At 44.5% G+C, this 27,627-nt stretch overlaps 1 protein-coding gene across 9 annotated transcripts in view; it reads right to left on the bottom strand.

The window, feature by feature from the left end:
* ARB2A (ARB2 cotranscriptional regulator A) overlaps positions 1–27,627 on the bottom strand; it is a gene marked incomplete at its 5' end in the record, with an annotated part of 224,307 nt that overhangs the window by 34,115 nt on the left and 162,565 nt on the right. The window contains one exon of one of the 9 annotated variants that reach the window (XM_081321750.1): positions 13,522–13,740. The exons of the other annotated variants lie outside the window; for them this stretch is intronic. Within the exon in view, the coding sequence (XP_081177876.1) occupies positions 13,634–13,740 (107 nt within the window). The 3' untranslated portion in view covers positions 13,522–13,633. Of the gene's footprint in view, positions 1–13,521; positions 13,741–27,627 lie in introns of those variants that run through there. 9 annotated transcript variants of the gene reach the window in all.

The following is a 27,627-nucleotide window of genomic DNA, read 5'->3' on the forward strand; positions in this document are numbered from 1 at the left end:
TCATTCTATATGAGTGTTATGCTAAACCACTGTTAGATAGACATCTAGGGTAATCTGCTAATAGGTTGTCACCTGCCCCCTATATCTCAGCTATAAAATTAACTCTGGAGAATCTTTGGGGATCACAATACCATTTTTTCCTGCCCTATCAATTTATTTCTTAAAGGCCTTTCCACTTTTCCTTTTATCCACTAGACCAAGGGTAGGCAACCTCGGCTCTTTTATGACTCATGGACTTCAAATCCCAGAATTCCTGAATCAGATATGCTGACTCAGGAATTCTGGGAGTTGAAGTCCATGAGTCATAAAAGAGCCGAGGTTGCCTACCCCTGCACTAGACTCACAGATTTCAAGCATGTAATATTTTCATGAGGTATTTCTTCTCTTTTAATATGATATAGGACTGTTAGTTAAGGATTGGTTAATTTAGAAGTAGGTATCAAATGAAAAATTGCTATTAGTCAGGCCTCTAAGTTTTGCTGAGACACAAACAAACACAAACACACACACAAACAGAACTCCACCTCCCCGGCACGCCCCATCTGACCGACCCACTCACCATTCCAGCAGTCCTTCTGTCTCTTCCTCCTCTGCCGCCATGTGCAGTCCGAGGAAGAAAAGAGGTTTGTGGGCAGTCCCACAAACAGCTTGTGGGAAGTTCCACAAGCCAAAGGACTTCAACCAATCAATTCAAGCTTTGCAAGTTTTTTCCCCATGAGAAGTTTGAATTGATTGGTTGAACTTTTTTAGTCCCACTTTTTTTTTTGACTGCACATGGCAGAGGATGGGGAGCCGCAGGAGACGGCTGAAAGAGCCGCATGCGGCTCCGGAGCCGTGGGTTGCCGACCTGTGGACTAGATGACCTCCAAGGTCCCTTCCAACTTTATTATTATTATTATTACATTAGGTGTCAATCATTTGGAATAAGCAGAAAATCGTTCATTTCCAACTCAATGAAAGAACTTAAATCTAGCTTAACTGTATGTATATATGTGTTTAATATCTAAATTATCTTTTAGATTTAACAAGCGATCAATTTAAAGGGAAGTTAAAATAGTTTTTATATTAAAAAGCGGTAAAACCCAAATAGATTAAAGATGTTTTCACAGTGTACTGAAAATGATCAGAAATGAGGCTAATTTTCCGTAGGAAATTTTACAATTGAATCACTTGAGTTATCTGAACCCTTTTAAAATATTCAGTAAAAGCTCATTCTATGAAAATCACAGCCTTTGTTACTTGTATTCAGACATCTACTATTTAAACAGGAAAACACTCAGCAAAAAAACTACAACCCTGAAATATACCTCCTCCAATTTATCTTTGTTCTTGTAACTTTGTTCACTACTGTAGAGTCTAAGATCTAGCAACCCACTATTCCAAGGTAAAACCTATCCAATCCAATCAGTACCTATGATATCCAATCCAATACCTATGATATCAAATCAATCTTAGAACAATTCAGAAAAGTATATTGTAATAACAACAACAACAACAACAATAATAATAATGGTTAGCTTCTGTAAAAAATCAGACTGACTACAAGCAACAGCATGACAAAGGAGTAACAATGGTGCATTAGATGTTCTGCAAGAAATACCATTTTCTGCAAGCAAGAACTGATGGGACCATAGAATAGATAAAATAATAGAAGAAGCTAAAGTGCTCTGGGGCTTTAGAATTCAGACAGGTACCTGCCACAAAACACTTCAATCTTGACAATTGTCAATAAGTAAGGTGAAAAAATATGGATAGTGGATGTGGCAATACTTGGGAGATAGCAGAATAAAAGCGCAAAAACTGAAGAACAAGAAAATACAAAGATGTGCAAATAGAAATAGAATGACTGTGGCAAAAGAAAGCAAGAGTAGTACCAATAGTAATAGGTGTTTTGGGTGCAATCCCAAAACAACTGGAGCACCATCTGGATACCATTGGCATTGACAAAATCACATCAGTCAATTGCAAAAGGCAGCTTAACTCGGAACAGCTCATAGCCTGTGATAATAGCTTTAACATCATAAAACATCCCAGGTCCCTGAAAAGGTCTGGATAGGTGGATAAAAATGCCAAATCCAGTTTGCATGTTTGGCTGACTCGGCAACAAATCATAATTTATTAAATGTATATGCCATCTCTGCAATAATAAGAAATAATTTTGGGAAAGAGAATCTGTTGCATCTTCTCTGGATCTTCTTCAACTTTATCACTTCATCATATCCAGGTTTCACTAGGAATTAATTGTGAGAATTTGGAATATCTGCTGATACACTGGATTATTTCTCTTGAATTTTAAATATCACTAGGAAATTCAGTAGAAATAGAACTGCGTATTATGTAATATGCAGTTCTATTTCTACTGAACTTCCCAGTGATATTTAAAATTGACACATTGGTTAGCTGTTGAGATTTAGTAAAGAAATGGTCTGTAAGGTCCATGAAGACTAGAATGGGGAAAATGTGTTTCCCTTTATGTAACATTTATATTTTCATATGTGACACCTGTACATTATTGGACTTCATTTTGTGTGCTTCTTAGGTGTATGAATAAAACAATAGATAGCTACAGTGCCAATTTTTTCTCTGGAACATAAATAAAATAAGGGCTTTGTTTGTTTATCAGTTCTTGATTTCAATCAATTAATGTCTTCAAATGTGAGTAATGAATTTTAAAAAGTGTGATTAGATATATGTGTCTTAGAATAAGAACATGGAAACATATATAGCCATTTTTCAAAACACATAGGCTTCATACTGGCACTAAAACTTTGTCATTGGTTCCTATTAATGACAGGACAGATGGAAGGGAACAAGTTACTGTTCTGGGATTACATTGGTCTGGACTACCATCAGTTGCCACTATAATTTATGAGAAAAATACTGATGCTACAAATGGCAAATGAAGCTAAAAAGAATCACTTTTATATTCTGCAACCCCCCGAAATTGGTAGTCAATGCAACAGCAGGAGAGGTAAACATTGATTCAGTGGCACACTATTATACATTTTAAAATAAATAACCAAACACATGTAGGAGGAGGACTACGTTATTGCTGTCTTAGATCACATGGTAAAGAGAAACTGGTATTATCTAAGTATTAAAATATTTTAGTATTTTAAATACTTAACATTTTCCTAAATCATATTGGGGAAAAATGCTGTTAGAAAATTAGGATAATGTAAATACTTGATTTCATTTTGTATTTTAAGCTTGCATGAAGGAACCTTATGCAAAAAATCATATATATTTTTAACAGGATATAGAGGTAATTTAACAGGATACAAAAATAATTTAATTATTAGTATTTAATGATGCTAAGATTGAAACCTATGAATATTTAGTTCAGACTTGGTGGTAAAACTCACTTAATACAGCTAAATTTATATCTGAGTAAATGAGCATAACATTTTTTATCTTTTCCTATTCTCATGTTTCTTTGGGTTAAATGTTGTATGAAATTTAATATAAAATCAAAACAAAAGTATTTGTTGCATTTCTAAAATTCAGCAGAAATAGATATTTCTTGAAGGGAATTCCTTGAGTCATTACTACCCAATCATAAGAATTAGAACATAGAAGACAGAATAACAGAGTTGGAAGGGACCCTGGAGGTCTTCTAGTCCAAATCCCTGCCCGTGGCAAGAGATCCCATATCATTGTGAACTTTCTTTGGGTTTAATGGGATGGAAACATGTGATCATAGAAAGAATAACAGAATAACAGAACAGAGTAAGATTCAGAACAATTTTGCTTCTATGATTGTCACTAATAAACATATTACTAAAACACTGTGAAATATAAGTGAAATATAAGAGCCTTGGTGGAGCAGTGGGCTAATGCCTCCTTAAGTAACACCAGCTGCCTGCAATTAGTGCAGGTTCGCATCCCACCAGGCTCAAGGTTGACTTAGCCTTCCATCCTTCCGAGGTAGGTAAAATGAGGACCCAGATTGTTGGGGGCAATAAGCTGACTTTGTAATAATGCCGCTGGGGGGGGGGCGAAAGCCCTAATAAGCAGGCATATACATAGAATGAAGGCTATTGCTAAGCACATTGATTTGTGCTTTAAATTGTAAGCCGCCCTGAGTCTTTGGAGAAGGGCGGGATATAAATGGGATTAAAAACAACAACAACAAAAAAAGAAAATTAATTTTGAACCACCGAAAAACTGTACAAATGGAAAAGTTTGAGAGAAAAATATTCTGATCTTTTTAAATATATATGTCTATGAACAAACAGTGGCTTAAGTATTCACAAAAAAGATTAACTGCAACTGATTGTTACATTTAAGCCATCACTGAAAGGTCTCATACTGGTGCGGTTTATTGTCTAATGTATTTAGCTTATATTAGCTTATATTTTCATTCTGCTCTAGTTACTTATCCACAGTTTTTAAACTTTTAAGTTAAAAACATCAGCCTGAAATTGTTTTAATATTTAAGTGAGAGGCAAACTTAGACGTCAGAGTCATCTATTTTTAATCAATATCCTTAGAATTGAAACACATCTTTTTCTTTAGAAAAAGGATCCATGGATCATGTTCTACATATGGACCCATATTACAAAGAAGGAATTGATTTATTCCCACTCTCCTATTATTCCATCTTTGAGGACAATTTTTATACCCTCATTCTGTGCCCACACGTTCAACTTACCTCTGTCCCACATCTTTCCTCCCATCAAAAAAGTAAAGCAGTTACAACAATTTAATAACTTCTAAAAAGTAATTTTACTTAAGTTTCACCCCACATGAAAATTTAATTCTCTACATTTAATCAGAAAATTATAAGCAGCAGTTCAATATTTGTGAATATTATAGTCTCTAGACTGGAGAAAAACGTATACCAATGCACTCATATATTTTATATCATATTTTGCATTGTTATAATGGGTTATTGACTTATACCAGGTTTAAGGGACTAAAGTAGTATTCAATAATAACTCCGTGATTCATGTCTATTGTATATGCCTAAGGTTCATTCACCCTAAGCAATTTAGTCAATAACCAATTTTTATATATCTATCTCCTTCAAAATTCCAAACTAACAATCTCTGCTGTTTTTTTAAAAAATATTTTACAAACAGACTAACATTTCCCATAGAAATCAATATGGGGGTGATCTATTAGCCTAAAATTTGAAGCACTGCTGTGCAGACATATTAAAAATATTGATTTCACAAGCTACTGAAATTTTGATTGACTTTAATGTTTGTAAGCAGCAATAACAGAATTTCAATGAGTGAAACAAAGTTTTGATTAAAATTATAGATCTTTTTAAAAAATTGACTGTTTTACTATTTAAAGTATATCAGACACTTGGTCTGTCACAGCAGTAGTAAGTACATATCTTACAAATATCTTAATCTATTGCATTATATATAATCAATTTTCAATATTATAACATTTCTTTATGATTTCTAATGCGATTGAAATTTCATTAGAAGTATTCTTGTCTTGCTTGCTTGTTATGCTTCTTTGACTTTCATTACAGAAATGTAAGTGATTTGATCCCATTACTAGGCCTAAAACCTAACTCAAGACAACTTGTTTATATTTTCCAACTACCGGTAATGGCACATATTTTAAGAGTTTTATGTTTTATTTTCATGTAAACTGTTTGTAAAATTATAAAGCCAAAGAAAATGTCATGCTAGGGAACTTTTTGTGCAATAGACTGCTATTTACAGTAAAAACAATTTTTTTAAAAATAGTTATTTTTATTTTCTTTTTACATTGAAAATAATAGCATAAAGGTCTAATGAATAGCCTAATGAATTGTTTAAGGCTCAAGGGCTTGAGGTTTTTTTTTGAACTGCAGTCTCTTTCATCAACTTCATGATTATTGTTGTAAGCAGACACAGGCCTATTGCCCAAAATAAAATGATGAAACACCACTTCTTTCAACAAACCGATTTCATGTGTCTTAATGATTTGCTTGGGCAATGATATTTCATACCTAGCCTTTAGTAGTGAGCAGGGCTTTTTTTCCTCATAGAACACTCAGAACGGCGTTCCGGCACCTTTTTTTTGCAAAAAAAAAAAAAAAGCTCCCTCTATTGGCTTTAGGAGTAGGCAATCTTGGCTCTTTTTTATGACTTGTGGACTTCAACTCCCAGAAATCCTAAGCCAGCCACGCTGAGGGAAAGAGAGAGATTTCCAAGCTGAGCCATGCTGGCTCAGGAATTCTGGGAGTTGAAGTCCTTGAGTCATAAAAGAGCCAAGGTTGCCTACCCTGCACTAGAGGAGGACATTAAAATTATTTACAAGGTTACTTCTTTAGGAACTAAACTTTTCGAATCTAAAACAGCTAATTCAAAAAAGCCAACAGGAAAGAACCTCACATTTTTCATCTGCTTCTGTCTTTTGGAAGGTAAAATTAGATAACAAAATAATCTATTTCCTATGTTAACATCTCTGCAATGAAATTAATAAAGGTAACAGGAAAGAAATGAGAAACATTTTTCTCAATGTAATATGTCTAATTTAGCTGATGCTAGAAAAAAAATAGTATCTTTTGTAAATACTCTTGAAAACTATTTTGAATCTATAACCATCTATTACAACTAAACCATTTTAAATTAAACAATTCTTTGTTGTTGTTAGCTGCGAAGTCGTGTCCGACCCATCGCGACCCTATGGACAACATTCCTCCAGGCCTTTCTGTCCTCTACCATCTTCTGGAGTCCATTTAAGCTCACGCCTACTGCTTCAGTGACTCCATCCAGCCACCTCATTCTCTGTCGTCCCCTTCTTCTATTGCCCTCGATCTTTCCCAGCATTAGGCTTTTCTCCAGTGAGTCCTTCCTTCTCATTAGGTGGCCAAAGTATTTGAGTTTTAGAAACAATTCTTAAGAATGCAATATTCTTAATTTGGACTTTACTTTTACTGTTTTGGACTGTTGTGTGTTTTGAAAAATAGATTATTTAGAATCTAGTTATATTGCACTTCAGTCTTTAAATAATTAACCTAGTATATACATAACAACATATGATGTTTTTCATGGTGAGCTTAACATCAATAACAACATTTATTAAAAAGGCTAAAATAATTTCTGGTGGTATTATCTGTACATTAAAATTTTGTTTAGTCACAATCTTTCATTTTTCACATTCTGGACAAGCAGTGGTCATGTATCCTAGCAAAAGATGTTACATATGTGCATAAGTGTAGTCAGTAGCATATGCCTTTTTAAAAATATCAAACATGCAAAGAAACAAAAATAAGTCCAAAATATCTGTATTACATCCAGAAATGCCCACTTTGCAACCAAAATTTCTCATCCATAACTATGGCACCCTAAGGATACCTGCATACATGCAAATGCTTCTCTGGGATCAGTAACACAGCAGGGCTTGCTTTTTCCTACCAGTAACAGATTGCTGGGAAATACCAAACATGGCCTTGAGAATTCCAATGTTTGTTACACATTTTTCTGGATGTGGTTGGAAAGAGGGTGTTTGGCACCGGAGACCACTGCCACAAGGAACACAGCTCTGGGTTGGGGTTTGGAGCAGCTCTAGGTGGGGGCTCAGCACGGGCTGCGGCGTGGCAACTGCGGGGAGGAGAATCCCCACGGCGGCTGTGGGGAGGGGAATCCCCACGGCATGTGGCTCCAAGCAGCAGGGTGTGTGTGCAAAGGACGGGTGGTGATGCCATAGCAAGACACCGGCCTTGCTCCCAGTGACAGCACCTCTGAGTTCCGGCACCTTTTATTTAGAAAAAAAGCACTGGCAGTGAATTACAAATAGTTCCTTCTTATCCAGCCTACAACAGCTAGAATCACATAATAGAAACCCAGGGACCAGACATGCAGCAAACCTAAACACCAACTCTGTTTGGTAAGCTTTCATTTATTTGCTCTTCATCCATTGCAATATGCATCTCCATTTGCCATTCTTTTCTACATTCTAATGGAACAGACCAGGCTTTTTGTAAAGGAAAGAGACATAACTGACATCATCAATGGCAATTTCCAAAAAACAATAAAGCTTTAAAGTAGGCATTCTTGAATTTCAAAGAGGAACTACACTGAACCCTTAAACATTTTAATACTCACATGGCTTAAACTGGGAAAGGGTATTTCATTACAGCTTATTAATGCTAAGATACTATTTACATTATTATAAAATGTTTCATTAATATGCATAGTTTTACTATCTGTTCTCCCGGAACTCCATTTTGCTTTTTACTCTAACTTTGATAACATTTACTATTTCCAATATTGAATTAAGTTTCAAATGTTTCTGCATGTTTTTTAAAAAAATTTGTTTCAAAAGTGGTTTATGAAAATGAGATTCATTAAAATAATGAATAAAGACTAAAACATAAAACATATTCCAACTTCATTATTAATAAATTAGATTTGAATTGTTTATAAACTGTAATACAACAATAACTTCATCAAGGTTTTAGAGACCAGAATCAGCAAATAATTTCTATAATTGACAATATTTACATTTGTTGAACTGAACATTAAAAGGAATAAAAATTAATCAAGTTGCAGACAATCTCTTCATGTCCCATCTTATAGAAAAATACTGTTTCATCAGAAGCTTGTTTAACGTTGTTAATTGATAGTATCAGAAAATTTAAATTTGCTTTTCAGGTTTTCTCTTTACATACTGTGTTAAAAAATTTACATGCCACGTACCTTTAAGCCAATACTATTACAAATTGTAGGTAGAGGATGGGATACTGTACATATGTATGCCTCATATATATGCACTCTGATTTAATATACCGTATATACTTGAGTATAAGCCGACTCGAGTATAAGCCGAGACCCCCAATTTCACCCCCAAAAACTGGAAAAAGTTATTGACTCGAGTATAAGCCGATCCGCCGTTCTGCAAGCCTCTGCCGCCAGCAGAGGCTCGATCCGCCATTTTGCAAGCCTGAATACACAGGAATACCCTGTGTGGCCGCGGCTCTCGGGGAAGCCCTGGCTGTCCGCTTCCTCGCTCCACGCTGCCATTCGGGGCCCACGCGTTCCCCGGGCAAATCGCGGCGCCCAGCAGGCGAGGAAACACGCCCGCTCCAGTCGCCCCCCCTTCCCTCAGGAGACGCGAAGCAAGTGACCGCCCGGAGCTTACCGAGGACTTGCGCGCGGCCGAGGCTTCGGTGCTTCCAGGATCGCGCGCACCTCCCCAAACCTCCCCAAACGTCGGCAGGTCTCCGTTCCTCCTGCCGACCTTTGGGGAGGTTTGGGCGCCTCCCCAAACCTCGGCAGGTCTCCGTTCCTCCTGCCGACCTTTGGGGAGGTTTGGGCGCCTCCCCAAACCTCCCCAAACCTCGGCAGGTCTCCGTTCCTCCTGCCGACCTTTGGGGAGGTTTGGGCGCCTCCCCAAACCTCGGCAGGACTCCGTTCCTCCTGCCGACCTTTGGGGAGGTTTGGGCGCCTCCCCAAACCTCCCCAAACCTCGGCAGGTCTCCGTTCCTCCTGCCGACCTTTGGGGAGGTTTGGGCGCCTCCCCAAACCTCTGCAGGTCTCCGTTCCTCCACGCAGACCTGCCGACCTTTGGGGAGGTTTGGGCGCCTCCCCAAACCTCGGCAGGTCTCCGTTCCTCCTGCCGACCTTTGGGGAGGTTTGGGCACCTCCCCAAACCTCCCCAAACCTCGGCAGGTCTCCGTTCCTCCTGCCGACCTTTGGGGAGGTTTGGGCGCCTCCCCAAACCTCCCCAAACCTCGGCAGGTCTCCGTTCCTCCTGCCGACCTTTGGGGAGGTTTGGGCGCCTCCCCAAACCTCCCCAAACCTCGGCAGGTCTCCGTTCCTCCTGCCGACCTTTGGGGAGGTTTGGGCGCCTCCCCAAACCTCCCCAAACCTCGGCAGGTCTCCGTTCCTCCTGCCGACCTTTGGGGAGGTTTGGGCGCCTCCCCAAACCTCTGCAGGTCTCCGTTCCTCCGCGCAGACCTGCCGACCTTTGGGGAGGTTTGGGCGCCTCCCCAAACCTCGGCAGGTCTCCGTTCCTCCTGCCGACCTTTGGGGAGGTTTGGGCGCCTCCCCAAACCTCGGCAGGTCTCCGTTCCTCCGCGCAGACCTGCCGACCTTTGGGGAGGTTTGGGCGCCTCCCCAAACCTCGGCAGGTCTCCGTTCCTCCTGCCGACCTTTGGGGAGGTTTGGGCGCCTCCCCAAACCTCCCCAAACCTCGGCAGGTCTCCGTTCCTCCTGCCGACCTTTGGGGAGGTTTGGGCGCCTCCCCAAACCTTGGCAGGTCTCCGTTCCTCCGCGCAGACCTGCCGACCTTTGGGGAGGTTTGGGCGCCTCCCCAAACCTCCCCAAACCTCGGCAGGTCTCCGTTCCTGTTTGGGGAGGTTTGGGCGCCTCCCCAAACCTCCCCAAACCTCGGCAGGTCTCCGTTCCTCCGCGCAGACCTGCCAACGTTTGGGGAGGCGCCCAAACCTCCCCAAAGGTCGGCAGGAGGAACGGAGACCTGCCGAGGTTTGGGGAGGTTTGGGGAGGCGCCCAAACCTCCCCAAAGGTCGGCAGGAAGAACGGAGACCTGCCGAGGTTTGGGGAGGCGCCCAAACCTCCCCAAAGGTCGGCAGGTCTGCGCGGAGGAACGGAGACCTGCCGAGGTTTGGGGAGGTTTGGGGAGGCGCCCAAACCTCCCCAAACAGGAACGGAGACCTGCCGAGGTTTGGGGAGGTTTGGGGAGGCGCCCAAACCTCCCCAAACGTCGGCAGGTCTGCGCGGAGGAACGGAGACCTGCCGAGGTTTGGGGAGGCGCCCAAACCTCCCCAAAGGTCGGCAGGAAGAACGGAGACCTGCCGAGGTTTGGGGAGGTTTGGGGAGGCGCCCAAACCTCTCCAAACGTCGGCAGGTCTGCGCGGAGGAACGGAGACCTGCCGAGGTTTGGGGAGGTTTGGGGAGGCGCCCAAACCTCCCCAAACAGGAACGGAGACCTGCCGAGGTTTGGGGAGGTTTGGGGAGGCGCCCAAACCTCCCCAAACAGGAACGGAGACCTGCCGAGGTTTGGGGAGGTTTGGGGAGGCGCCCAAACCTCCCCAAACGTCGGCAGGTCTGCGCGGAGGAACGGAGACCTGCCGAGGTTTGGGGAGGCGCCCAAACCTCCCCAAAGGTCGGCAGGAAGAACGGAGACCTGCCGAGGTTTGGGGAGGTTTGGGGAGGCGCCCAAACCTCCCCAAACGTCGGCAGGTCTGCGCGGAGGAACGGAGACCTTCCGAGGTTTGGGGAGGTTTGGGGAGGCGCCCAAACCTCCCCAAACAGGAACGGAGACCTGCCGAGGTTTGGGGAGGTTTGGGGAGGCGCCCAAACCTCCCCAAACGTCGGCAGGTCTGCGCGGAGGAACGGAGACCTGCCGAGGTTTGGGGAGGCGCCCAAACCTCCCCAAAGGTCGGCAGGAGGAACGGAGACCTGCCGAGGTTTGGGGAGGTTTGGGGAGGCGCCCAAACCTCCCCAAACGTCGGCAGGTCTGCGCGGAGGAACGGAGACCTGCCGAGGTTTGGGGAGGTTTGGGGAGGCACCCAAACCTCCCCAAAGGTCGGCAGGAGGAACGGAGACCTGCCGAGGTTTGGGGAGGTTTGGGGAGGCGCCCAAACCTCCCCAAAGGTCGGCAGGAAGAACGGAGACCTGCCGAGGTTTGGGGAGGTTTGGGGAGGCGCCCAAACCTCCCCAAAGGTCGGCAGGTCTGCGCGGAGGAACGGAGACCTGCCGAGGTTTGGGGAGGTTTGGGGAGGCGCCCAAACCTCCCCAAACAGGAACGGAGACCTGCCGAGGTTTGGGGAGGTTTGGGGAGGCGCCCAAACCTCCCCAAACGTCGGCAGGTCTGCGCGGAGGAACGGAGACCTGCCGAGGTTTGGGGAGGTTTGGGGAGGCGCCCAAACCTCCCCAAACAGGAACGGAGACCTGCCGAGGTTTGGGGAGGCGCCCAAACCTCCCCAAAGGTCGGCAGGTCTGCGCGTTGGAACGGAGACCTGCCGAGGTTTGGGGAGGTTTGGGGAGGCACCCAAACCTCCCCAAACAGGAACGGAGACCTGCCGAGGTTTGGGGAGGTTTGGGGAGGCGCCCAAACCTCCCCAAAGGTCGGCAGGTCTGCGCGGAGGAACGGAGACCTGCCGAGGTTTGGGGAGGTTTGGGGAGACACCCAAACCTCCCCAAACAGGAACAGAGACCTGCCGAGGTTTGGGGAGGTTTGGGGAGGCGCCCAAACCTCCCCAAACGTCGGCAGGTCTGCGCGGAGGAACGGAGACCTGCCGAGGTTTGGGGAGGTTTGGGGAGGCGCCCAAACCTCCCCAAACAGGAACGGAGACCTGCCGAGGTTTGGGGAGGTTTGGGGAGGCGCCCAAACCTCCCCAAACGTCGGCAGGTCTGCGCGGAGGAACGGAGACCTGCCGAGGTTTGGGGAGGCGCCCAAACCTCCCCAAAGGTCGGCAGGAAGAACGGAGACCTGCCGAGGTTTGGGGAGGTTTGGGGAGGCGCCCAAACCTCCCCAAACGTCGGCAGGTCTGCGCGGAGGAACGGAGACCTTCCGAGGTTTGGGGAGGTTTGGGGAGGCGCCCAAACCTCCCCAAACAGGAACGGAGACCTGCCGAGGTTTGGGGAGGTTTGGGGAGGCGCCCAAACCTCCCCAAACGTCGGCAGGTCTGCGCGGAGGAACGGAGACCTGCCGAGGTTTGGGGAGGCGCCCAAACCTCCCCAAAGGTCGGCAGGAGGAACGGAGACCTGCCGAGGTTTGGGGAGGTTTGGGGAGGCGCCCAAACCTCCCCAAAGGTCGGCAGGAGGAACGGAGACCTGCCGAGGTTTGGGGAGGTTTGGGGAGGCGCCCAAACCTCCCCAAAGGTCGGCAGGAGGAACGGAGACCTGCCGAGGTTTGGGGAGGTTTGGGGAGGCGCCCAAACCTCCCCAAACCTCGGCAGGCCTGCGCGGAGGAACGGAGACCTGCCGAGGTTTGGGGAGGCGCCCAAACCTCCCCAAACCTCGGCAGGTCTCCGTTCCTCCGCGCCCTGCCTGCCTGCTTCTTTCCGCTGCGGAAAGAAGCAGGCAGGCAAGGCGCGGAGGTCCGGAGACCTGCCGACGTTTGGGGAGGTTTGGGGAGGTGCGCGCGCACCTCCCCAAACCTCCCCAAACTTCGGCAGGTCTCGGACGGCGGTGGCTTGGGAGAGGTGCACGCGATCCCGGAAGCACCAAAGCCTCGGCCGCGCACAAGTCCTCGGTAAGTTTTTTTTGTTGACTGGAGTATAAGCCGAAGTGGAATTTTTCAGCCCAAAAAGTGGGCTGAAAAATTCGGCTTATACTCAAGTATATACGGTATTCCAGAATACATTGCATTTAATTAGATAAATGGCCTAGATATTAATATATAGAACATTTATTCCAATCTGATGGACTAATATATCTCAAAATGTAACCTCTAACATATATAACTTCTTGAATTCCTCCTTTCTTACAAAATTGACTAATTTCCATCATATGTGCACCATAGTATTGTGCTTCTTTTATATACAGTATTTTTACTAACCTATTCCATATGCTAAATAAATAATTTCTGAATATTTCTTGCTTTTCAAAAAAATTACAGAACCTAAATTTCACTGCCAAAACATAGGTTTATTTACTTGACTAATTAAGACGCCTCCTTTGATTTGGAACAAAGATTATATAAGGAAGGAATGTCAAACTGCTGGCCTGCAGGTCGGTTGCATCATACGGAGGCCGCCAGCTCCGGCAATGTAAAAAAAGTCACGATACGTGATGCGGCGAGTTTGACACCCGTGATCTACTAAGGCAATGAATAAAATAAAAAGATAGAAAAAAATAATAAATATAAATTCAGAAATAAAATTCCATTAATACATGTAGTCCTGACTTACAAGTTTATTTAATGCTCGTTCAAAGTTACAATGGGACTGAAAAAAGGGATTTATGTCCATTTTTCACAGTTACGACCTTTGTAGCATCCCCTTTGATCATGTGATCAAAATTTGGAAGTTTGACAACTGGTTCATATTTATGACGGTTGCAGTGTCCCAGGTCACGAGATTTTCTTTTGTGACCTTCTGACAAGCAAAGTCAATGGGGAAGCCATATTCACTTAACAACTGTGTTACTGTGTTATCAACTGCAGTGATTCACTTAAAACTGAGGCAAGAAAAGTTGTACAATGCGGCAAGACTCACTTAACAAATCTCTCACTTAACAATAGAAATTTTGGGCTCAATTGTGGCCGTACGTTGAGGACTGCCTGGTACAATACAACAAATCCACTAAAAAAAAATCAAACAGCAGCATACTAATATACATTAATTGAAATCAATTTAATGCAAGTTTATTTTTCAAGCCAATCAAAGAAGCCAACGAAGCATTCCTTGAGTGGGAGTATAAAAGACTTGTAGGGTATTACTGAGACTCACCAACCTAGCCGATGAAGCAACAAGTAGGGCCTCTGATACTTATCTTAAAAAACAAGAAGTTCTGTGAATACATATAATTCTTCAAAACGCTTGGCGACAAATCACTGATCGCTTTACATGTTTCATGCTTTGAGTGAGTTCTGAAACTGTCGTGGTGCTTTATACACCTAGTACAGGGGTCAGCAACCTGAAACAGTGAAAGAGCCACTTGGAACCAATTCCCTCACAAAAGGAAAAACTGGGAGCCGCAAAAATATGTGTGCATGCGCGTACATGCGCGCATGCGCAGAACAGGGTTTGACTGAAGAGTGGAGCCAAGGCAAGATATGCACCTACCCTGCATATTTGAATTGATTGGTTGAACTTTTTTAGTCCCACTTTTTTTTTTGGGACTGCACGTGGCAGAGGACATGCAAGCTATTACTCTAATAAGCACACAAACAGCTGTATTTTGCAACAGTTGAAAATCCTTAAGTATCTTCAAACACTGATATAGAATACCTTCCAAAATTTTAATCTAAATATAACCAGCATAAGTATGATAAAACCCAGATCTAATTCTTTTCTAGAATGGATTACAGCTTGTATATACTAAAGTGGACAAATATGTCCCATCACTACCTGTCCTTTTTATAGGCAATAATGCATCAAAAGAATTTCCAAGGTACAAATGTGACCTTTTATGTGGACTATAACCACATTCAGAACTGATTGCACCTGCCTATCCAGATTACTTAGTGTCTCCGCCTGCAGCACCTCTTTGCTGTCTGGCTTAAGCCATAGATTCTCTGCATCCTCAGTCTCCATACATTATTTAAAACTTGCCCAGCTTCTTGGAAATGCAGTCAACCGGCCTGCACATACTTCAATATATATATTAGAAGACTGGATAGTGTTTGATATGTATCTATCGGTATGCAAGTTGGTATTTTATCTCTAAAATACAAACACACCTTCAAACAGAACTAAATGCCTTTTCAAGAAGAGTCTTACAATTTGAAATAGTTCCACTGGGTTACAATATATGGATGCATTCAAAAAAGGAACAGGAAATTACAGAATAACTCCCCCTCCATTAATCCTTACTTATAAGTCTTCTACCACTTACCTCAAGAAATTAATACAGACATTTCATTTCCTCTAGTCTTTAGAATGCTGAGAACATGGTATAGGGCAGGGGTCGGCAACCTCGGCTCTTTTATGACTCGTGGACTTCAACTCCCAGAATTCCTGAGCCAGCATAGCTGGCTCAGGAATTCTGGGAGTTGAAGTCCACGAGTCATAAAAGAGCCGAGGTTGCCTACCCCTGGTATAGGGCTACACAGGTAGTACAGTTATAACCATTTGTTCAGCAGCTGTTCAAAGTTAAGATCGCACTGAAAAATGGTAATAATGACTGGTCCTTTTGGTGTTGGTTATTGCAGTGTGCCCATGGTCATGTAACTGTGTTGAGATTGTAGCAAGCTGTAGTCATGTGATCATGATTTCAAAGTTTCCTGCTGCAGCTTTGGATACTTTTGACTCTGGTATCCTTCTGGATACCTGCAGACGTTGGGGAACAAGGGCACTGTGTTGCAGTGATTCTGCTCCTTCCTTGGTTGGTGATTCCAATCAGTGCTGGTGGGGCACGAGATCATTCTAAAGGAGTTCTCCTTTACCTATTTGGACATTTACCTGAAATCACAGTGACATTTGGAGTTCACTAACATCAATACATTATACTCAGCTGTATATTACTATCCTAAGCAATGCTGTTGTAATCTGTCAGTGCTTAGAGCTTGTGAAAATCTGGATAGGATAGAAGAGAATAGACTTAAATTGAATCCTGGTAAGATGAAGTTATTTGCATAGGGTATTAGGATTCCTTGTTATAGTGATTTCTTGGGATGGGATGGCATTACTCCTAAGGAGCTACCAAATCTGCAAGTAGAGGTATGGCTGTTGGGGGGGGGGCTTTCACCAACTTCACAGGGTAAAACCTGCTGCAACCCTACTATACTGCATTCTTCCATTAAAACTGGCCTGGCCAGTTTAATCTGCTCAGGATAAATTATAAGTATTTCTCTATTTTAGGGAGATGAGGACCCAAGCCCTGATGACTGCATTGATCTTTAGGACAGCCTCCTAATGGAACCTACCTGTCTTTTTACAACAGAACCCTTTGGGAGGATATTTGGCCTTTATTCCATCTTGGTTCGGTTGATTTAATTTTGTTATGTTTCTTATCTGTAAACAACTGAGAGGGATTCAGCAGACTATAAATGTAAACTAACAATAATAATTTAATATATAAATATATAATAAAAAGTCACAGTATCAAGGAATAAATAGTAACATTTTATTTTAGGATTCTTAAGCCTTTTAGATTTAAGGCATGTAGAACTACAGTATGTGAATCTGAATCAGGACCAAAATATTGTGAATGTAATAGTTGAAATTATGTTACATTTAATTGTATATTAAAAAGTGGAGTTATCTAACTATTATACATAAAAAGAGCTTTCAAGTAAAATTTGTTTGCATGAACTCTAGAGTATACTCAACATCAAAGACATAAAATGTCTGGTAATTTAAAAAACCCACCTAGCCACAGTGTAAAGCAAAGCTTTGTGATATTAAAGCATGAGGCTCTGACATCTGCAGTTACACGTCAATTGAGAGTGTTAAGTTCTATCAAGAATTACTATTTTCAAGCATGGCTGGTGATTTTGGACAGCAGCACTTATGAAACCTTCAATCAGACTGTTTTATCACCACATATTTTCTAAAGCATCCCTGCTGTCAAAATTTGCAGGAATTTACAGAAACTAACCTTTAAGAAAGGTTAAAAATGTTGAAGATTACTTCTGAGCAATTCTGTTGAATATTTTTGTTTCAAATAATAAAATAATTGTTACAATGCATACTTGGGCCAGAATGCAAATAATCTTTAAGGTTATTTGCTGAACAATTGTGTAAGATAGGCATAAATGATGAATCTTGGCATACGAATTATATGGAATTGACTACAAATGTGAACATGCCAAGGAACAATACTGAATCCAATGAGATTTATAATTAAGAAACAAATTAAGTGTACTATTAAAAATAAAACATGTATATTGTATAAAATTTCAGATTCAAAAAGTAGCCCTTATTTTTTTAGGATGACATGCCATTAGGACAGTCTTAAACTTCTCCATACGAGAATGGCAAAGATATAAAAAATGAAGTCAAATCAGTTATTGGGGAAATAATACTAATAAATATTAAACAATATTTGATATAAATATCTCTAAATGCACATTTTAAAAAAATGTTTTGAGGCTTGTAGGAAAGGTATATTTGTTTCTGGATTTCTCCTCTGAATTCTGAATAAGTTGCAGGACATACCCAAAATAAAACATTTTCCTCAACTCATGTTTGTGATTTTCTTTATTCACTAGCTTGATAAATAAAAAAGAAAGCCATCAATGTATCTTATGTGTATAAGAGTTGCCTGGCATTTTTAAACCTATATTTCTAGTGTTTCTTGTAGAAAAAAAAATAAGAACTGGCAGGTCTGAAAAATTCTTTAGTTTAGCTTTTCCTGAACAGCTTATACCAAAACCACTTAGATTCAAGTATGGTTACTATTCTGGAGGACTGTATGGAAGTCCTAAAAAAAAGAAGCTAAGTCTTGACTTGCCTATGCTCATTTGACAGGGAAAATTTATTTTTCCCACCATAATAGCATTTCTTTTAAAAAAGATTTCTTCAAACATGCAAGATGTTGAAATTAATTGTTTGAACTTTTTTTTTTTTTTTGCACATGGCGGTGGAGGCCTAAAGCAAAAAGGTTTTATAAAACCCATCTTAAAAAGCCACTTGTCCGGGGAGATTTTGATGCAGGACGGGACTTAAGGCCTTGGACTGGGGCAACGGCACACATGCCCATAGAGAGGGCTTTGTGTGCCACCTGTGGCATGCGTGCCATTGGTTTGCCACCACAGGTATAGGGTCTACTGCTTGAGTAGGGGGATGGACTAGAAGATGTCCTAAGGCCCTTCCAGTTCTATTCTGACCTTTTAAAACCTTGACTAGTGTGAGCACTCTAGAAATGAAACATGACTACAATATTCAAGTCTTTAGTTATATTTGTATATTTGGGGCAGGAAGACCTCACAAATATAACTCATGACCTTGTAATTTCTTCTCTGGATTACTATAATGTCAGTTAATCCAAAATATGGCGATTCATTTATTTGGTGAGACTCAGCAAAAACATTACACCTTTATTCAAATTATACAATTCAAAATGCAACTTATTTCTGTTAAAGCTCTACATGGTTTGACACTGAAATTCTTATAGGAATACCTTCATTTGTAGAAACAACTAATAAACCCCTTAGGGTAGGGTGAGCCACTATTAAGACTGGGTTGTATTTTTTCTCAGAACTGTATTTTATCTCCTTGCCAAAGGCAGAGGAAATGACACAAAGACAGATAGAAAGGTCTTGGTTTTATTGGAACACCTGTGACAAAACATACATGTCTTCTAAATTCAAACTTGTTTGTCAGGTAGAATGTTAATGCAGTATGATTCTGTGTGTACTGTTTACATATCAAGGTAACCAAAGGGGCTGAATGAAATAGGAGAAGATCACCAGGCCTACAGGAAGAAGGGATGTGCAAAGGATGACCTCAGTGGGAGCAACAGAATTGGGAAGGAGTTCTGGAAGGGGACTAGCTCCTAAAGAGTTGAGAAAAATAACTAATTTAATGAAGACAAACTAGGAGTAGCAGATCAGAGAAATGGCATTTCAAAAGCCCTTGGATAAAATTATTTTTCCTTCTTCCCTGCCTCCTCTTTAACTTAAAAAAAGGAGCAGGAAGTAAAAATTAAAGCAAAGCTATCTAAAGGATATGACATAAATCCAATGCTTAAGTTTAGAAACTATATAGACAGCAGAATAATTGAAACAACTAAAGAACTTCAAGGAAGTTTTGTAAATAAGTTTATATTATACCATTAAGCTATGTTTGTACTTAAAACAAGGTAACTTTAAGAGAAAGATAACAACCATATGTATTGGAAGGATAAGCACAAATTATTTACTTTACTTGCATTGCAACACTAAACAACACTTTAATTGGAAGGAGAACATTGTATGTATGTTTGGATCAGTACTTGTCTCTTCTCCCCCAACATTGCTTTTCAAGAAGATACATAGTATGGAAGTTCATAACTAGTGCTTTTCTGTGACATCGCCTAAACTCTGGAAAAGCCTGTGCTTGAAAGGACAGTGACTTTCAGGAAACTATTAAAAATAAAGTTGATCTAGAGCAGACATGTCAAACTCGTGACTTTTTCCCCATTGCCGGCAATGAGGTGGGCCTCGTTTCCCAATGACGTGTCCGGCCCGCGGGTCAGCAGTTTGACACCCCTGATCTAGAGGAAGTACAGTGATTTATGATGCCAAGAATTAGTGCAATTGTAACTGTGCTTTTAATGAGTTATGGTTATTTTAATTTGTTCCATGGATATTTTTGTTTGTTTTGGTTATTGTGAACTATCAAGAGTTTGGAAACTGAAGTACTGTATGTTTTTTAAAAAATCAAATAAACAAAGAAATAAAAACAGAAACTCTAATTTATTAATGTAGGTACTTAGTCCAGGAATCTTAATCTGATAACATTAAGAAATAGGGTGTACTTCTGCCACTAATTTGAAATTCCCAGATGATTTCACTTAACATAGATCTTTAAAGGTATGTGAAAGTGGAAGCTTTAGGAATCTACTTTTGAAATGTTAGGGAATAGCAGCATTTAAATGTGAGTTCTACAACAGCACTGTTGAATTTATTAGAACATTTTTGGAAAATTTATGCAGTAATATAAATTGATTAATCAAGTTTGGTGATGTTTACTAAAAGTAATATGATGTTATTTAAAAAAACAGCAATATTCTCAGTTTAAAACAGGACAAGAAACATCTTTTTTTTAAAAAAAAAGTCATAAACCATACTAATTCGGCTGTCATATTGTATATACAATTTATTGTAGAGAATTGTATTATAACATTTTGCTTTTATAATCAGGCAGCCTGGAAAAAAATCTTACTTTTGAAAAGGAGGAAAGAAAATCTCTTTAAAAAGTATATGTGCCTGACATAGACCTTTTTAGATCTAACAATAACCGTTCAGGCTTTTTGTTTCGCTCTCAGCAAAAAAAGAGATATTTTTTTAAACTGAATGTATTATATTTATTCATCCCAATTGCTCATTTGAAACTGTTAACTAACAGACAGCAAGTATTCAGTACTTCAAATTTCCTTTATTGCTTTGGGCCTCCATTCTGTGTGCAAGATTAGGATGTGAAATCCTTTAAATGAAGTAGGAGTGGTCATGACCAATAGGTCAACACAGAATTGGCCTACTTCTGCCTTCTAAAGTCAGTGATGGGGAACTAAGTGTGGCCAAACAAGGAGCTTAGTTGGACTCTGCCCAAGAGGCGCAAAATTGCTGACTGTTGCCACATTCTTTCAATTTTAATAAAAGGCCTGGCTTAAACACTTGCTAGAGTGCCAGCTGCATTTACTAACTAAAAAAAGAATACAAGTGAAGCAAAGACATTTACTTAACATTTGATCACTTCTTTCATTAGTAATTTTCTCTTCATTGCAACAAACGGCTGTAAATGGATTAATGGCACAGTTCCAGAAAGCATGTCACAGATCTCTTCTGACTGTATAAATTGCTCTATAAAACATACTAAAAGAAGTTCACTTGTTCCTAACTTTCTATTAAAGTATCTTTTACAAGACAAATTTCCTATCAAGAGTAACATGCCATTTCAACACATCTAATCATAAAAAACCCTAATAAAAGAATGTATTACTATTAAATGCTGAATATGTTTGGCACATTTTAACTTTCCTGTTGTGTAAAAATAAAGCTATTTGTCTATTAATATACATAAATAAATGTACTAAAATAATAAATATGAGATATTACGTCAAAATATTTTATAAGTGTAGCTAATTTAGTGAGGATGGCCACAACCCAAACTCTAGAACCCTTAAATTGCCTGGTCCTATGCTGATCTTAAAGATGTATTTCTCTATTCTTCCTGCGATAAACAGTGCTTCTTGTGAATATCCATAGCCATCAAGAAAGTACTCTTTCTTTAACTTAAAAAACTTTCTTTTCATTAAAATTTGGAAATATAAGTGTATTAAATTTAACTAATGCAATAATTAGGTAGAATTTACCTAATGAATGTGAAAGTTCACATTATCAGCAAATTGGATGGATACGGGAATAGTGATAAGGAAGTAGGATAAAAGACATAAAAGAGCCATGGTGGCGCAGTGGTAAGAATTCAGTACTGCAGGCTACTTCTGCTGGCTGCTGGCTGCCACCAGTTCAGCAGTTCGATTCTCACCGGCTCAAAGTTGACTCAGCCTTCCATCCTTCTGGAGTCAGTAGAATGAGGATCCAGATTGCTAGGGGCAGTATGCTGACTCTGTAAACCACTTAGAGAGGGCTGTAAAGCACTGTGAAGCGGTGTATAAGTCTAAGTGCTATTGCTATAAGGATCCCAAACAACCATTTTCCATTAAAGGGGCTCTTCCTGCAGAATGCCTTGTCCTTGAAGGCCAGGTTGGCCCTCTCTCTGATAATATTTAGGAAGCTTGTGAAGCCCTGGCTGTTTCAAAACTCTTTTGCCAACTTGAAGGAATTAGATGATGCTGGTCCTAAGTGTAAGAGATAGCGCTAGGAGTATAACCAGGTTGTAGTTATTGTGATCCTTTATTCATTATTATTATTATTTTTGATAATGTTGATTATATTTCCTGATTTTTGTAAGCTGCTTAGAATTGGTTAGATTGAAGTGGCATAAAAATCACAGCAATAAATAAATATTTTTTTTTAAAAAAATGTATGAAAATCAGTCAAGTGATTTAAAACCAAAGCTTAAGGTAATCTGTTGGCAACGCTATCCAGAACACAAGATTCTGCTTTAGTTAATGGGGGGGGGGAAGGATACACATGCTTTAAAATAATTCAGCAGTACTTTAGATGCCATACAAGCACTGTAACTCTCTGCTGTCCATTACAGTGGAGAGATACTGTGCTTCTCTGAGGTAAAATCAGTTCTTCTGAATCCTTTTGAAATATGCACAACACTAAAAAGTAGCAATAAGTTAATAGTGATTACTGTGATTACAAGACTCATACAGAGTGGACATAAGTTATTTGCTAAGGCTGTGCAATTCATTCAACAGGACCCTCCGGATTCTGTTCTAAAAACCATAAAGCAGCTATAGCTATGTGAAGGCTCATCACAGATACTTTAAGTTTGCCTGGGCATGCGTGTACACACAGAAATGACACTTCTCTGGAATAGGCTTTTGAAAATAAGTTATGGAAAATTGCTAGGAGTTATCACATGACCTATTTAAGAACATTCTATTTAAGAATTTACAGATAAGAACATTAAATCCAAGTACTGTTCAATTGCTTTTTCTAACTACCCATAGTTACAACCATCTGTCTCAAGAATTATTTGTAAAGGATTGTGCTGCAAGTACCGTATATACTTGAGTATAAGCCGACTCGAGTATAAGCCGAGACCCCCCATTTTCACCCCCAAAAACTGGAAAAAGTTCGTGACTCGAGTATAAGCCGATCCGCCGTTCTGCAAGCCTCCGCCGCCAGCAGAGGCTCGATCCGCCATTTTGCAAGCCTGAATACACAGGAATACCCTGTGTGGCCGTGGCTCTCGGGGAAGCCCTGGCTGTCCGCTTCCTCGCTCCACGCTGCCATTCGGGGCCCGCGCGTTCCCCGGGCAAATCGCGGCGCCCAGCAGGCGAGGAAACACGCCCGCTCCAGTCGCCCCCCCTTCCCTCAGGAGACGGAAGCAAGTGACTGCCCGGAGCTTACCGAGGACTTGCGCGCGGCCGAGGCTTCGGTGCTTCCAGGATCGCGCGCACCTCTCCCAAGCCGCCGCCGTCCGGAGACCTGCCGAAGTTTGGGGAGATTTGGGGAGGTGCGCGCGCACCTCCCCAAACCTCCCCAAACGTCAGCAGGTCTCCGGATCTCCGTGCCTTGCCTGCCTGCTAATTTCCGCTGCAGAAAGAAGCAGGCAGGCAAGGCACGGAGATCCGGAGACCTGCTGATGATTGGGGAGGTTTGGGCACCTCCCCAAACCTCCCCAAACGTCGGCAGGTCTCCGGATCTCCGTGCCTTGCCTGCCTGCTTCTTTCCGCTGCAGAAAGAAGCAGGCAGGCAAGGCACGGAGATCCGGAGACCTGCTGATGATTGGGGAGGTTTGGGCACCTCCCCAAACCTCCCCAAACGTCAGCAGGTCTCCGGATCTCCGTGCCTTGCCTGCCTGCTTCTTTCCGCTGCAGAAAGAAGCAGGCAGGCAAGGCACGGAGATCCGGAGACCTGCTGATGATTGGGGAGGTTTGGGCACCTCCCCAAACCTCCCCAAACGTCGGCAGGTCTCCGGATCTCCGTGCCTTGCCTGCCTGCTTCTTTCCGCTGCAGAAAGAAGCAGGCAGGCAAGGCACGGAGATCCGGAGACCTGCTGATGATTGGGGAGGTTTGGGCACCTCCCCAAACCTCCCCAAACGTCGGCAGGTCTCCGGATCTCCGTGCCTTGCCTGCCTGCTTCTTTCCGCTGCAGAAAGAAGCAGGCAGGCAAGGCACGGAGATCCGGAGACCTGCTGATGATTGGGGAGGTTTGGGCACCTCCCCAAACGTCGGCAGGTCTCCGGATCTCCGTGCCTTGCCTGCCTGCTTCTTTCCGCTGCAGAAAGAAGCAGGCAGGCAAGGCACGGAGATCCGGAGACCTGCTGATGATTGGGGAGGTTTGGGCACCTCCCCAAACGTCGGCAGGTCTCCGGATCTCCGTGCCTTGCCTGCCTGCTTCTTTCCGCTGCAGAAAGAAGCAGGCAGGCAAGGCACGGAGATCCGGAGACCTGCTGATGATTGGAGAGGTTTGGGCACCTCCCCAAACCTCCCCAAACGTCGGCAGGTCTCCGGATCTCCGTGCCTTGCCTGCCTGCTAATTTCCGCTGCAGAAAGAAGCAGGCAGGCAAGGCACGGAGATCCGGAGACCTGCTGATGATTGGGGAGGTTTGGGCACCTCCCCAAACCTCCCCAAACGTCGGCAGGTCTCCGGATCTCCGTGCCTTGCCTGCCTGCTTCTTTCCGCTGCAGAAAGAAGCAGGCAGGCAAGGCACGGAGATCCGGAGACCTGCTGATGATTGGGGAGGTTTGGGCACCTCCCCAAACCTCCCCAAACGTCGGCAGGTCTCCGGATCTCCGTGCCTTGCCTGCCTGCTTCTTTCCGCTGCAGAAAGAAGCAGGCAGGCAAGGCACGGAGATCCGGAGACCTGCTGATGATTGGGGAGGTTTGGGCACCTCCCCAAACCTCCCCAAACGTCGGCAGGTCTCCGGATCTCCGTGCCTTGCCTGCCTGCTAATTTCCGCTGCAGAAAGAAGCAGGCAGGCAAGGCACGGAGATCCGGAGACCTGCTGATGATTGGGGAGGTTTGGGCACCTCCCCAAACCTCCCCAAACGTCGGCAGGTCTCCGGATCTCCGTGCCTTGCCTGCCTGCTTCTTTCCGCTGCAGAAAGGAGCGCGGATCCAGTGGGGGGGGGAAAGCCCTTTAGCAGGATTTGCCTGCATGCCGGCGGAGGCTGGATCCGTGCTCCACAAGCCTCTGCCGCCGGCTGGATCCGCGCCCTGCCGCTGCGGAGCGCGGATCCAGCCTCCGCCGGCGGCGGAGGTCTAGGGGTAGTGGGGGGGGGGCCCGCGGACATAGATGGGCTCAAGTGGAAGCCAAGCAGCCCTCCCGAATCTGGGCTTCTGGACGGAGCAGCCGGTGGTGCGTTTCAAAAAGCCAGATAAGGCAGACAGGGAGATGAAGAGTTCAACCGAGTTTCCTCTTTTGTTCAGGCTCCCCCGATCAGACAAAGAACTAGCCAGCGGCAGGTTTCTCCCCTTTTCCCTCCCATCTCTCTTCCCCCAACCCTTGGGTCCCACAGCAACTCACGAACTCCAGCCGCCCCTTCTCCTTCGAAAGGTCTAGATCCCGAGATAAGATATATACAGAAATATACATAAAGAGAGACGGACGCAGGCTGTTGGTTTCTCGCCTCATCCCACGCACGCACGAGGGGGAGAAACAACGCTCTGGGCGGCAGAGTCTTGGAGAAAGAAAAATCGGCTGCAGCCACGGGGTAGGCTTCTCCGGGGGCGCCGCCGCGATTCTGCAGGGGCCAGGTAGGGAAAACTCGCCGGGGAAAACGGGTGCCGTTGCAGCGCCCGGCGAGTTTAAAAGCAGCGGGTGCAGATGCCTGAACAAAAGAGGAAACTCGGTTGAACTCTTCATCTCCCTGTCTGCCTTATCTGGTCTTTCAAGAGGAGGGTATTCCTTTCACTTCTTGAACTTTCCCAAAGACTTGCAAACTTTTCCAACCATTACTTCCAAGGATCTTTGATGGGGAGAGAAAGCACGGGTGAGCGATGGGGAGAGAAAGCACGGGTGAGCAATGGGGAGAGAAAGCACGGGTGAGCGATGGGCAGAGAAAGCACGGGTGAGCGATGGGGGGGAAAGCACGGGTGAGCGACTCCGCTCCCTCACCTCACCTCCGGGCCGGGCTTCTCGCCGGCGGGCTGGCTGGCTGGTGCTGGTCCCCGGGCGAGGAAGCGAGGAAGCGGGCGAGCGGCAGCGGCATTTTCGGGGCGGCACGGGTGAGCGATGGGGGGAGAAAGCACGGGTGAGCGATGGGGGGGAAAGCACGGGTGAGCGATGGGGAGAGAAAGCACGGGTGAGCGATGGGGGGGAAAGCACGGGTGAGCGATGGGGGGGGAAAGCACGGGTGAGCGATGGGGAGAGAAAGCACGGGTGAGCGATGGGGGGGAAAGCACGGGTGAGCGATGGGGGGGAAAGCACGGGTGAGCGATGGGGAGAGAAAGCACGGGTGAGCGATGGGGGGGGGAAAGCACGGGTGAGCGATGGGGGGGAAAGCACGGGTGAGCGATGGGGAGAGAAAGCACGGGTGAGCGATGGGGAGAGAAAGCACGGGTGAGCGATGGGGGGGAAAGCACGGGTGAGCGATGGGGAGAGAAAGCACGGGTGAGCGATGGGGAGAGAAAGCACGGGTGAGCGATGGGGGGGAAAGCACGGGTGAGCGATGGGGGGGGAAAGCACGGGTGAGCGATGGGGAGAGAAAGCACGGGTGAGCGATGGGGAGGGAAAGCACGGGTGAGCGATGGGGGGGGAAAGCACGGGTGAGCGATGGGGAGAGAAAGCACGGGTGAGCGATGGGGAGAGAAAGCACGGGTGAGCGATGGGGAGAGAAAGCACGGGTGAGCGATGGGGAGGGAAAGCACGGGTGAGCGATGGGGAGAGAAAGCACGGGTGAGCGATGGGGAGAGAAAGCACGGGTGAGCGATGGGGGGGGAAAGCACGGGTGAGCGATGGGGGGGAAAGCACGGGTGAGCGATGGGGAGAGAAAGCACGGGTGAGCGATGGGGGGGAAAGCACGGGTGAGCGATGGGGAGAGAAAGCACGGGTGAGCGATGGGGAGAGAAAGCACGGGTGAGCGATGGGGGGGGAAAGCACGGGTGAGCGATGGGGAGAGAAAGCACGGGTGAGCGATGGGGAAAGCACGGGTGAGCGATGGGGGGGAAAGCACGGGTGAGCGATGGGGAGAGAAAGCACGGGTGAGCTATGGGGAGAGAAAGCACGGGTGAGCGATGGGGAGAGAAAGCACGGGTGAGCGATGGGGGGGAAAGCACGGGTGAGCGACTCCGCTCCCTCACCTCACCTCCGGGCCGGGCTTCTCGCCGGCGGGCTGGCTGGCTGGTGCTGGTCCCCGGGCGAGGAAGCGAGCAAGCGGGCGAGCGGCAGCGGCATTTTCGGGGCGGCACGGGTGAGCGATGGGGGGGGAAAGCACGGGTGAGCGATGGGGGGGAAAGCACGGGTGAGCGATGGGGAGAGAAAGCACGGGTGAGCGATGGGGGGGGAAAGCACGGGTGAGCGATGGGGGGGGAAAGCACGGGTGAGCGATGGGGAGAGAAAGCACGGGTGAGCGATGGGGGGGGAAAGCACGGGTGAGCGATGGGGAGAGAAAGCACGTGTGAGCGATGGGGAGAGAAAGCACGGGTGAGCGATGGGGGGGAAAGCACGGGTGAGCGATGGGGGGGAAAGCACGGGTGAGCGATGGGGAGAGAAAGCACGGGTGAGCGATGGGGGGGAAAGCACGGGTGAGCG

The sequence above is a fragment of the Vipera berus genome (assembly GCF_964194415.1).
Source record: "Vipera berus genome assembly, chromosome: 2".
Classification (NCBI taxonomy): Eukaryota; Metazoa; Chordata; class Lepidosauria; order Squamata; family Viperidae; genus Vipera; species Vipera berus.